The sequence below is a fragment of the Piliocolobus tephrosceles genome, chromosome 17, assembly GCF_002776525.5.
Source record: "Piliocolobus tephrosceles isolate RC106 chromosome 17, ASM277652v3, whole genome shotgun sequence".
NCBI lineage: Eukaryota > Metazoa > Chordata > Mammalia > Primates > Cercopithecidae > Piliocolobus > Piliocolobus tephrosceles.
In genome coordinates, this window is record NC_045450.1 from 38,715,418 (window position 1) to 38,728,169 (window position 12,752).

At 40.1% G+C, this 12,752-nt stretch overlaps 1 protein-coding gene across 3 annotated transcripts in view; it reads left to right on the forward strand.

The window, feature by feature from the left end:
- The window catches only part of FTO (FTO alpha-ketoglutarate dependent dioxygenase), a 416,623-nt gene that overhangs the window by 237,362 nt on the left and 166,509 nt on the right, over positions 1–12,752 (forward strand). For 2 of the 3 annotated variants that reach the window (XM_023209953.3, XM_026456851.1), the window contains exon 8: positions 2,120–2,244. In XM_023209953.3, the coding sequence (XP_023065721.2) occupies positions 2,120–2,244 (125 nt within the window). Of the gene's footprint in view, positions 1–2,119; positions 2,245–5,713; positions 5,760–12,752 lie in introns of all 3 variants that reach the window. The other variant, XM_023209954.2, reaches the window with a different exon arrangement.

Sequence of the window (12,752 nt, forward strand, 5' to 3'; positions counted from 1 at the left end):
ACACACACACACACACACACACACACACACACACACACACACACACACCCCACACCAGATTTCTTGTTTATTTTGAAAATTCATGAATCTGGCATCAATGAGCCAGCTTTTCTGAGTGGCAGAGCTGGCTGGATCTGAATAGTGGCTGCCTTTTTAAGGCAGAACATGTGCTCTCTTTTAGTAACCTCTGCTTAACTCATTCATGTTATGTGCCTGGCCTAGTGAGTATTTGAATTTGCAACCTCTGGATCTTGGGTTTCATGCCCTGGAATTACCTAGAGAAGCTGAACGTTCCTCCTTGTGCTGAAGGGCTGAAAATGTTGTTACCACAGAAGCTGCTTGACTGTCCAACTGGACACATCTTCCAGCACGGTAGATGGAATACTGGGCCTAGGAGGCAGGATCAGGGTCTTCTTCCTGGCTAGTGTCAGGTAGATTATCCAGGCTTCTTCACAGTGGAGGTACTATTTTCTGACTTACCTGTTTGCATCCGTTAACATTTTTGATAAGCAACAGAAACAGGTTCTGATGAATTTTTTTTTTTTTTTTTGAGATGGAGCCTCACTCTGTCACCCAGGCTATAGTACAGTGGTGTGATCTCAGCTCACTGCAAACTCCACCTCCCGAGTTTCAAGCTATTCTCCTGCCTTGGCCTCCTGAGTAGCTGTTATTATATGTGCGTGCCACCACGCCTGGCAAATTTTTGTATTTTTAGTAGAGATGGGGTTTCGCCATGTTAGGAAGGCTGGTTTCAAACTCCTGACCTCAAGCAACCTGCCCACCTCAGCCTCCCAAAGTGCTGGGATTACAGGCATGAGCCACCATGCCCAGCCCTGGTGAATTTAAACAAAATGGGACTTTATTGAAAGGATATTGGGTGACTGACACTATCAAAGGAAAAGTGAATGATCTGGACTCAGAAAGTTCCAGGAACTAGAGATACTCTGAGAACCATGGGTGGAAGGAATTAAGGGAATTGATAAATTGCCTCAGCATTTTCCCCCATTTCTATATCATTCCTCTCAAGAGTCTAAAGTCCTGGAAAAGGATCAGGTTGGTCTGGCCCACATCCTTCAATAGGGGAGGATAGGACACCTTGGTTGACAGTCCCTCTAAGACTTTATACCATGAAAGAAAAGACAGTGTAAGGGGAGATTTAGGTGATGTTGCCAGACAAAGGGGATGAAGTATGGATTTAGGCAATAGAAAAAACAAATATTCACTACTCCTCAAGGTTGTCATGATGATATTAAATATACACATCAAATGCTATAAAAGAGTAAGGGAGTAGTGTTTCAAGTTACAGGAGAACCAGGTTATGGGTGTGCTCTTTAAGTAAACAAATATATTGGCATCTGTTAGATGAGGAATATATTGAATGACTTAGAACACAGACAATTTCATTGACATTGTAGTGACAGTTTCATTCCTTTTAGCGATTGCTTTGGTTATAAAATCTCCAAAGAAGCCACACTAACTTTAAATTAAAAAACAACATCTATAAAATCTAAAGATATCCTTTGAGATATTCATTCAAAGAAATGGTCTTTCTGATTTTTGTGTTCCCTTTTTTTTTTTTTGCAAGATCTTGACTTGCAACAAGCAAGGAAAATGAGTGAATCTTCTCCCTTCTTTCCCCGCCAAACGTTGCTGGCATGGGTAGAAATTTAAAGTAATGATTCAAATAAGAGAGGCAGAGAAAGCCTCAGCTGGGTGGCAGGAAACAGAGAGTGAAAGTCAGAGGCTGCTCTTTTTAAAAAGGCAAAACAAACAACTCACAGTGAAGTGTACGTGAAAATCATTTCTAATAATAGCTCATGGTAGGCAATTCCCAGGGAAAAAAAATCATTGGTGTGCTGAGAAAATTAGAGTAAGAATGTGCAGTATCTTGATGTGTTACTTAAGGCAATGGAGCTTTAGAGTTTACCTTATGTGCCATGTACATTGATTAAATACAAAATATATGCTGGCCATTTTTGGCCATCATTTACTGTATTGATTTGTTAGCAGGGGAACTGTAATAAAAAAGCCATTGATTTACTGTCCTTATTTGCTTATGGGCTTTTTTTTTATTATTAATTTTTCACTTTTTCTTTCTGTTTTGGATCATTTCTTGTAGACAAATGCTGTGCTTCATGAAGTTAAAAGAGAGGGGCTCCCCGTGGAACAAAGGAATGAAATCTTGACTGCCATCCTTGCCTCGCTCACTGCACGCCAGAACCTGAGGAGAGAATGGCATGCCAGGTTAGTTCTGTTATGAAACGGGATTTGTTGTTCTTGACAAACAAGAACTATATTTGGCCAAGCCTTCCCTTACGGCTGGCCTCATCCCTTTCCTTTGAGGGGCCGTGAAAAATAAGCACGTTTAAGATGCTTTCAGCTAAAGTTAGCTTTCCTACCCACGGCACCTACATTAATTGTAATGATCCATTGACATCATCAGTATATTTACACAATTTATTCCTGAATATAACATTTAGCATAAATGTTTGCATTTTGAGCATAATGTAATATAAGTACCTGATGCTGAAGAACCCTTTTTAATCAACAGTCTAAAAGACTAACATTGCTCTTTCATTAGAGCAGATGTCTGGGAAATCCATATAGTGCTCCTATATCACTCTGTGCAGGGCAGATTACTTGAAAGTATAGTCATGCATCCCTTAATGATGGGGATAGGTTCTGAGAAATGTGTTCTTAGGTGATTTCGCCATTGTATGAACATCATAGAGTGCACTTCTGCAAACCTTGATGACATAGCCTACTATACACCTAGGCTATATGGTATAGTCTGTTGCTCCAGGGCTGCAAACCTGTACAACATGTTGCTGTACTGAATATTATAAGCAGTTGTAACACAATGGTAAGTATTAGTGTATCTAAGCATAACTAAATATTGAAAAGGTACTACAAAAATATGCTGTTATAATCTTATGGAACAGAACCACTGACATATGTAAGGTTCGCCGTTGACCAAAACCTCAAAATGTTGTTGTGTGGCAATGACTGTAGCCTATTTATCAACCCGATTTTTAGGGTTAACCAACTAGGAATGACTCTTGTTTCAACCTGGTCTCTTTCCATGGAGTTACCTGTGCTTAGAAACTGTGTTACTGGTGAAGACTTTCTTTAAATCATCAGTTTTTACAGAACTGATGCTTGCATAGTAAATACCATGTTATCCTGTTCTTTTTTGAAAAACAGTTGATATGTGGGAGGCTAGAACTAGTTCTCCCAAATGTTAAGATTATCTTTCAGATCTGTAGTTTGTAAAAGTTATTGAATTGTCATCTGTCTCTAAGCCAGAGGGAGAGGAATCAGGAAGGGTATGGCATATTTTGTCTCAGAGTCTTACTTGGTGCTTAAAAATTCTATGTGCCTGGAAGTCAAGAACATTTATTGATAGACATAATATTCTCCAAATGACTTCATGCAACAGAATTTATAATAATTCATAGCTTTACTAGTAATAATTATCATAAAATAGGTTTGTCTGAACAAGGCTGAAGATGAGCATTTTCCAAGAAAGGAGACAATATAAGTATTTATTCTCACTGGATATCAGAAAGCTGCTTTTTCAAATATGTACCATTTTTAAATTCAGACTTGTATTTAAATAGTAATTTAAAAATTCCCAATGATACTCACCCTCCCCTTCACCCATCTTTTTGGTGGTGTGGTCAGCATAAATGGCAGACAGTTTCTTTTTTTTCCTTTCTAAAAAAAAAAGTTTATAAAAATAGACACAGGGTCTTGTCATGTTGCCCAGGCTGGTCTTAAACTCCTTGCCTCAAGCGATCCTCTTGCCTTGGCCTCCCAAAGTGCTGAGATTACAGGTGCAAGCCACCACACCTGGCCAGCGGCAGACGGTTTCAACCAAAGTAATGACTAAATGATTTCCAATTTACCTTTCAATAATTAATTCTAAAATTTTCTTTGTATTATAAGTTAAGCATGCATATTCATTAAAGGATACATATTAAGGAATGGAGTATCAGTTTGTGGACATCTAAGGGGTTTCTTTGTCTCTGTTTGATGTTTTATGTCATCCTCATGATGATTCCAGTTAACTAGAATGGGAAGAAGAAAGAATTTCCCGGGCCGGGCGTGGTGGCTCAAGCCTGTAATCCCAGCACTTTGGGAGGCCGAGGCGGGCGGATCACGAGGTCAGGAGATCGAGACCATCCTGGCTAACACCGTGAAACCCCGTCTCTACTAAAAAATACAAAAAACTAGCCGGGCGAGGTGGCGGGCGCCTGTAGTCCCAGCTACTCGGGAGGCTGAGGCAGGAGAATGGCATGAACCCGGGAGCCGGAGCTTGCAGTGAGCTGAGATCCGGCCACTGCACTCCAGCCTGGGCGACAGAGCGAGACTCCGTCTCAAAAAAAAAAAAAAAAAAAAAAAAATTTCCCTGTAATCTCTCCTCCGGTTCCCTTCCACCCAAAGACCGTGTGGCCCAGTGAGAGCGCAAATGGATATTTTTTTGTTGAGTGCATTTGGTTTGTTAACAATAATTTTTTAATACACTAAATCATTAGACAACATGGTCAAAGTGGCCTGTTTGAAAGGAATCTGCTTTCAGCATTTCTGGCCGTTACTGCTAACAATTTAATCAGGAGCTGGAGCCAGTGTTGAAGTTGATGTAGTCTAGCAACTGAAACAAAAATTCTCAAGTCCTTTGTGTTAAGGGAGGAGGAAAGAAAGAGCTTAACAGCTGACACTGTGCAGACCCCCTTAAAACTAAACACCTGAAAGAAAATTTCAAGAGGCTAGTGTCTTGAGATCTCAGAAGGAGAAGTGTCCTCAGAGTATTAAATAACCATAATCCTTCTCCCCACCGCTTCTCCACCCCCATTTGATGTTTCCCATCTTAGTGACCTATCTACAGACTCATCCATGCGATCTGTATAAACAGACGGTTACCATACACCTTTCTTTTCCTCATCAAAGTGTCATCTGGCTGTCTGGAATTGGGCATTGCCTCGAGTAGCCGTCAAACGGGTAGTGGTGAAAGTTATAAAACATCCACTGCGGTGCTTACTGAGCAGCCTGTGTTTTAGAGATTGGCCTATTGTGTACTTCGGAATTACACAAGGAAAAATGTGCTTTGACAGAAAATAATTAGCACTCACCAAAGGCCAAGCAATAGGTTACAGTATTTTACTTTCATCAAAGCTATCAGGGGATCAGTTAGATTAGATAATAGAAATTTTTTTCCTCTGAAAGTTAAATACAGATGACTCTAATTACCTTATATTGCACATTAGAGAGTGCATTATGAATTGTACAACCTCAAGAAATTTAGGTCAACGGAGCTGCTGCAGCTGGCAATAACTTTAGTATAAGTCTTTTGTGATAAAGGTTTTTACCTCTCTTTAGCAGGTTCATTTGCGATCATATTAGGGAGAATTTTTAAAGTAAAACTTGTAACCTAGTTATAAAATATTTGTCTGTCTCTCAGGTCGGATGCCAAGCCATTGTTTGGGACTCACTGAAGTCTCTTAAACTGAAGCATATGTTCCTTGTAATTTAGCTTCTTGAGGAAAGTGTCAATTTTGCATGACTTGGGGTAACCGAGTTTGTCACAGTGTCACACAACCCAGCGACTCTAGAGGCACATCTGAGTGCTGCGGGTTTCCTTCTCCAAGCTTCATAATCCCATAAACAACCCTCTCCAAATAGGCTTATTAGGGCTGTCTATTCACTTCCCTAGAGTTGAATGATCCAAAGGACATCGGGAGAAGCTGTGTGAATGCAGGGTAAGTGTTAACAGAAGTGGGACAGAATTTCTGAAGATTCGCCTTTGTTTATCCAGTCCCCTCTGCCTGATGGACAGCTTGTTATAGCTTTTAAAGAACTGGGTGAGCCCTCTGATCTGACCCCTTCTTGACCTGCGTAGCCCAAAGGTCGGTCTGCAGCTAATAAACTCTGAGGTTCTTAGGGTCTACTGTAGGAAAAGGCAGAAAAAGAGCAGCTGCAAGGACCGGGTGTCCCAGGATAGGCTACTTTAGGGTCACTCTCTGATAATGAAAATGATTACCAAATTATATGGAAGTTTAACCGCAATCGTGAGTGAGAGGAGGGTGGGGCCTGGCGTATTAGGTTTGATAAATGAACTGTGAAGAGGCCCATCTGGCTCTCAACATCTTTTCTCCCCCTCTTTCCTACCAAGGGGAAACATTTTAAAATAACAGCAGTACATATAGACTCAATGACCCATACAAGGAGCTGGAATGGATTAAGATTTAATGGTGACAGTGGAAGAAATTATCATTTGAAAAGTGCTCCAAAGAAAAGGTGCAGTTCAGTGTCCACACCCGAGTTGTCTTTCTAAATAAAATATAATAAAAATCACCGCCTTGTTTATTTTCTACAAAGCCCTGGCGTCTTTCCTAGATGGCTGAAAATTTTGAGGGTGTTGTTTATTATGGAATAATTATTTATAGTTTAGCTTCAGAAACGGAATGGGCTTCCTTTGCCTTGAAGAAGTCAGAATGAGAATCAAAGATTTTGTTCTGCCTGCTTGCTTCATTTCAGTAATGTAGGTAAATCAAGTGTTAGAGAAAATGCTTTTCCAAAAAATGTGTGTCCATGTCAGCATCTGACCACTGACTATTGTGCACTCTTTAGTATGAAATATATGTGTGACTCTTGAACAGTCTTATTCCTACTACAACCTGGCAGTTTTTCTGTAAATATATGAAGAAAGCACATAATGTTAACTGAGTAGGTATGTTTGGTTCTTTCTTTATTCCTTTTTTCAAAGGAACATCATAGCGATGCTAATTATTGCCAACAATGGATGAGGTCACTATACACTATTCGTCTGTTTATTTACCACTAATTGATAAGATTAGTCTATTTAAAGCTCTCCCCCAGTTTCTCATGAACATAGAGTCCTAATTTCAGACCAGTGATGATGGAGGCCATGCAGCTCTGTACTTTTCTGCAGAGATGAGTGGCACATGCCATGAGTCCGCTTTCTGAAACGAGAATGATTTCATTCAGTAAGCATCTTTTCGTATATTGTGTATACCTACTGCATGAGATGCTGTGCATAATAGAGAGTGAGCTAAGTGGCCAATTTCAGGGTTTATCTGGGGATGAGAATGTAGAAGTTTCCTAGAAAGAGGCTGTGAGAGGCAGTGGCAAGGACAGCAGTGGAACCATCATTACCACAACAGAGTGGCAAGTTCTCTGACCCACTCGGGAAAGTATTTAATGGTAGATGTCTTGGAAGACTAGAATTGTTGTGTTGTTGAAAACCCTTTATATTGAACTATATTGTCTTGTAACACAAGCCTCACCCAGACAATAGTTATGTTAAAAAATCAGAACAGAAGGCTTTTAAACATTATCCAAAGTTAGCGTATTTTTCATCAAGGTTTTGGCTTGGCTGTCTTATGTCTGTGGGGATTTTGAGTGAGCAGAAAGCCAGGTAGAGGATAATTCAGGGAGGTGGCAAATACTTGAGAATCAATTATGCTTTTTAACTTTAAAGCCATGGCCCTAAATTTTTGCTAAGTGAGGTATAAATACAAAAAAAAAAAAAAAAGAGAGAGAGAGACAAAAGCAAGATCATTAGGATTTTTTTTAAAAATTGAGGTACAAGTCATATGTAGTGTAAAATTTCATACAACAAAATTTATCATTTTAAAGTGTACAGTTAACTGTTAAAGTGTACAGTTAATTGTGCAACTGTTACCACTATCCAATTCCAGAGCATCTTCCTTCCCGCAAAATGAAACCCTGCGTCTGTTAACAGCCACCTTCAATTTCCCCTTCTCTCCACAGTCCCGAGCAAGCACCAATCTACTTTTTATCTCTACAGATTTGCCTATTTGTAACATTTCTTATAAATGAAATCATACAATACGTAGACTTTTACGTCTGACTTCTTTCATTTGGCATACTGATTGTAGGATGCATCCATGCTATAGCATATAAGTACTTCATTCTTTTTTACTGCTGATTAATACTCCACTATATAGATGTGCCAAATTTTATTTATCCGGTAATCAACTGATGGGCATTTGGGTTGTTGGACAGTAATCAATTGATGGACATTTGGGTGGGTTGACTTTCTGGCTATCATGAATAATGCTGCTGTAAACATTCATGTACAAGTTTTTGAGTGACATGTTTTCAGCTCTCTTGGGTATATACCTAGGAATGGAATTGCTGGGTCATATGGTAATTCTGTGTCTAACTTTTTGAAGAACTGCCTGGCTGTTTTTCACATATTTTACACCATCTTATGTTCCCACCAAAAACGCACAAAGTTTCCAATTTTTCTATGTCCTCATCATTACCTGTTATTTTCATTTTTTTTTGTTTTGAACTATAGACATCCTAGTGGTATATTATTGTGGTTTGAATCGCATTTCTCTAATGACTTATGGTGTCGAGCATCTTTTCCTGTGCTTTTTGAAAACTATTGTTTTTTCAATAGGACGTTTTAAAACATGGCGGACTTAAGGACTTCCTTACCCCTCTTGTTAGTGGTAAAGAGTTCACAAGCCTATTAAGAATATTTGGTTTGTAGAAGGAGTGGGGTTCCAAATGGGGCTGTCATTAAGTTGCAGCAGTGCTTGTTTCCACGTTACCATGGTCAGACCTGACTCTTTATTTATTTGCATGTGGCCCCACTTATTTTTTTCTAGAGATTACCTACTTATTTCTCCTACCATTCTCTTACAGTTCGTTCAACATTGCACACTGGATAGGAATGTAGCCTGATTAAATGGAAACTCAGTTCATTTATAGCTCTTTAACTTTTAGGCTCAAACAGGACTTACTGTACTCCCATAGGAGACAACTTCATTTGGGTCCAAGGAGCCTTAAAAATGGTGCTGAGATTCATTTCAAATAATGTTTATGGAAGTTTCTTAGAAAAGCTTTTAGAAACTACTTGCTTCTAGTTAAAAGTGACTCTCTTAAGGTCCAGATAATCCTCATATTGGGCTTTGACAGCTCCAAAAACTTCTAAGTTTCCATTTTTTTCTGGACTAGTAAAACAATGGTCTTATTATTAGTCATCTTTCTATTCTCTGTGACCCCAGCCATTACCACCTACCCCCAGAATGGTTCCACTCTGGACATCTTTGTTAAGTCTGTAAAATCTGGTTGTTAGAACCTAGAATGTGTAATGAATAGGATTTACTATTCCAAGCTAATCAGCTTTAGAACTTTGATCTGGGCTCAACAAGTATAACACTTTGTGTGAGTTACTTATGTGGATCAGCTTGGGTTCTAAAACTAGCACATTGAGGTGTTCTCCACGGGTATCTGTCTCTCCTTCTGCCTCCTAGCTAGTCACGGATTGTATGCAAAACCGACAAGTCAGCACCATCCAGTTTAGCAATTAACTATTATTTATTGAGTGTTTATTAGGTGCAAGTAACTGTGCTAGACACTGTGGGGAATATCAAGATGAGTATGACTCGAGTCTCAACTGTGGAATAATTTACTTTAATGTGGAGGTGGTAGTTAATAAGAATACAATGGCTTGCACACACACTTTAACTCTTTTTACTGTGAGGCACTGTGAAACCGTAAGGTAATTTAGCAATGGGGTCTGCCCTAAGGGAACTTATATTTTAATAGAAGCTTTAAAAATGAAGTAACCTGACATTAATTATATATGCACTTGATTCTGTGTTTACATTTTTATCTCTTCTTCCAGAATGAAAGTTTTGTAAGGATAGGACATTTGTTTGTTTACCAGCTGTAAAACATACACCCCAGGTGAGGTGCAGTGGCTCGCACCTGTAATCCCAACCCTTTAGGAGGCTGAGGCGGGCAGATTGCTTGAGCTCAGGAGTTCAAGAACAGCCGGGGCAACATGGTAAAACCCCATCTCTACAAAAAGTACAAAAAACTAGCCAGGCGTGGTGGCGCACACCTGTTGTCCCAGCTACTCGGGAGGCTGAGGTAGGGGGAAGCACTTGAGCCCAGGAGGCAGCGGTTGCAGTGAGCCGATTGCATCACGACACTCCAGCCTGGGCGACAGAGCGAGACCCTGTCTCAAAACAAAAGAATAAATTTGCATCCCAGATCTTTGTAAAAATTAAGCTATCTCTTCCATTAGAATAATGCCCTCTATCAAAGGACCTCATTACCTGTTTACCACATATCCCTGGCATCTAGAAGAAGGCCTGACACTCAAATTTATGAAATAACTTTCCTCTCAATCTATTCCAGTGTTTATAAGTACTTTGTCTTTATTAATTTTGAAGGGGTATGACCACTTGTGATATTGGCCTGTTGCTTTTTTTGCTCTTTTTCTTAACCTTGCCTGGTTTGGAAATCTTGAAATTGGAAGTCAGGATGGATCTCTGATCTTGGAAGTAAGCATTGGTTATTCGTCTAACCTTGCCAGGGGGTGGAAGCCTTGAAACTGGAAATAAGGAGAAATCTCTATTATGCAGTTCTCTGGTGCTTAAGCCCCAAGATGGTACCTCAGGCCCTTATTCCAGCATGAGCGAAGAGGGATGCCATGTGCACAGGCTGACTCCAGTGTACTTGAGGAAGAGAACACCATGAGTCTGGGCTAAGACCAGGACAAAAAGACATGGTCTCCTCCCTGAGCCACCATTCCCAATTTGTTGCCTTTCCTGGAAGTTGAATGGAGCTGGGTGAGAAGAGGAAGAACTGGCATGGCGGGGAAGAAGACAGTTGTATAGACCGCCCTTGGGACATGCCTTTGAATAAAGGGATGGGTTTTAGTTCAGTAGGGATAGGGACAAAGCTGAGGCTAATACGGCTTCCAGTCTGTAGACAGCTATTTTTTCCTGGTCGCCTGCTAATGTCCTGGTCTGCTTTAGTGATATCAGCACAGTTATGAACCTTAGCATTGGTGATTTGGCATGTGGACTACAACTTGGAGCTGTGTTCACAAAAAGTGGAGCTCCTCACCTTGAGGATGGGCTATGGGATAATGAGACTGATGCGGTTATCTGCTGAGACAGCCTGTGATTGTGTCATCGGACCATGTCAGCTGCTATCATTCATGCTGAAGAGACTGGCTGCTTCCTCCGGCACAGCTAGTTAGTTGGGAACTAGAAGTTGTGACATCTGTAGTTGGGTAGCTGTCCATTGCTACTAGGTAAAGTTGTTTGCAGTGTTGAGGTGGGCATGAGGAATAAATGGAAGAGATTCCGGGGAGAAGCAGGGAGGCACTGGCCTGCTAGTTACCATCTGGGTCTTTTTTAAGACATCTGTCCCTTCTCTTTTAGTAAGTCTCTACTTTTTGCTGCCCTTAGCAGAAGAAAGTTCTTTGTGTCTCTGATCCAGATTACTCCATAAAACCTGATCACTCCATAAAACCTCCTCATAAATGTGTAGGAATTGAAACATTGTATAAATTTAGAGCAAAGATTAAATGAGTCTAGAGATAGGGTTACTTTTTTCCCCCAAGATACAGCAACTTATCTTAAGGAGGCAAGTGTTGTTAATGTTATTACCATTGTTACTGTCATTATTTGAACAGTTTTATGGGGGACAAAAGCCAATTGACTTCTGTGCATCTTATTTATAAAATCAACACATGGGCTTTAGCATGAACTCTGTTTCTGGCAGGTTTCTGACCGCGATCAGTTGCTGGCTGGCTGTTTCTTATAGGCAGTGCTTCTTAAACTTTTTGAGAAAATGTTGATTCATTTAATTTTCCAACATACATTGATTAAATGTCTGTTGTTTTCTAAGCACCGTTCCAGGTTCTGGGAATACAGCAGTGAAAAAACTGATGGCAGTTCTTTCATGGAGCTTGTATGCTAGTGGAATGACAGATACGAACTGTTTTCCTAAGCGGAACTCTGAAAATTTCTTTTATAAAATGTACATGTAGTTGCTATTCCCTGTATATTCACCAGCACTCAACAGCGACCAAAATAAAGTCATTCAGTTGAGATAAAGATACACCACTCTATTTTCTGAGCTTTGTCATAAAGTAATCACTTGTTGTAAAATTTGCATTTCTAGTTGCAGTGGGTCATATTTGGGAAGAAGCCGTGGGATGCTAGTTTTCTGAGGAACACCATCCTAGGGAATCCATCACATTAATTCTCCTTCAGTTATCCACACCCTGGTCCCCATTTCCTTTTCTAAGACCTGTGTCACTTTAAAGGTCTTCACTTGAAGGAAGGCTTAAATTCAGGCCACATTATATTGACAGATCTCTCTGAAGAGAGAATGGGCAAAGCCGGACCTATCTCATAGGTGTTGGGGGATTACCTGTGATAATGCACTCAAGTACTTCATAAATGCTGGTTTTTGTTGTTGGGAGTGATCTGTCAGTCATGCGTTGGTTCTACAAAGATTTCTTAAGTACCTCCCTGGTATGAGGCACTATCTTAGGTCCTGAGGTTATAGAGATGAGTAACATGTGATTAGGGGAAATGTATTACACAATGTAGAATAATAAATACCATGGAAGAGATTGAGTCATGGTTCCATGGAAACCCACATCCCAGGGAAGAAGATAGGCTCTCCTTAAGTGTTCTCATAAGACTCTCATTATGTGCCCAGCCACAGTGAGAAATACTGCTCTGTTACCCAATTGTGTTGGCTACCAGTGGATAGGTAGCTGTTTGTCTCAAAGCATGAGTGAGAAGAAATAGGAAGAAATTTATCCATGAGGATAGGTCATTGTATAAAAGTTGTGCTACCTTCTTTCCATTGTATAAAGTTTGTGAAGGAAAAATGGTTTTCTTTCAGAGTAAATGTCATTAATATGGTTGGGGGCATAGATT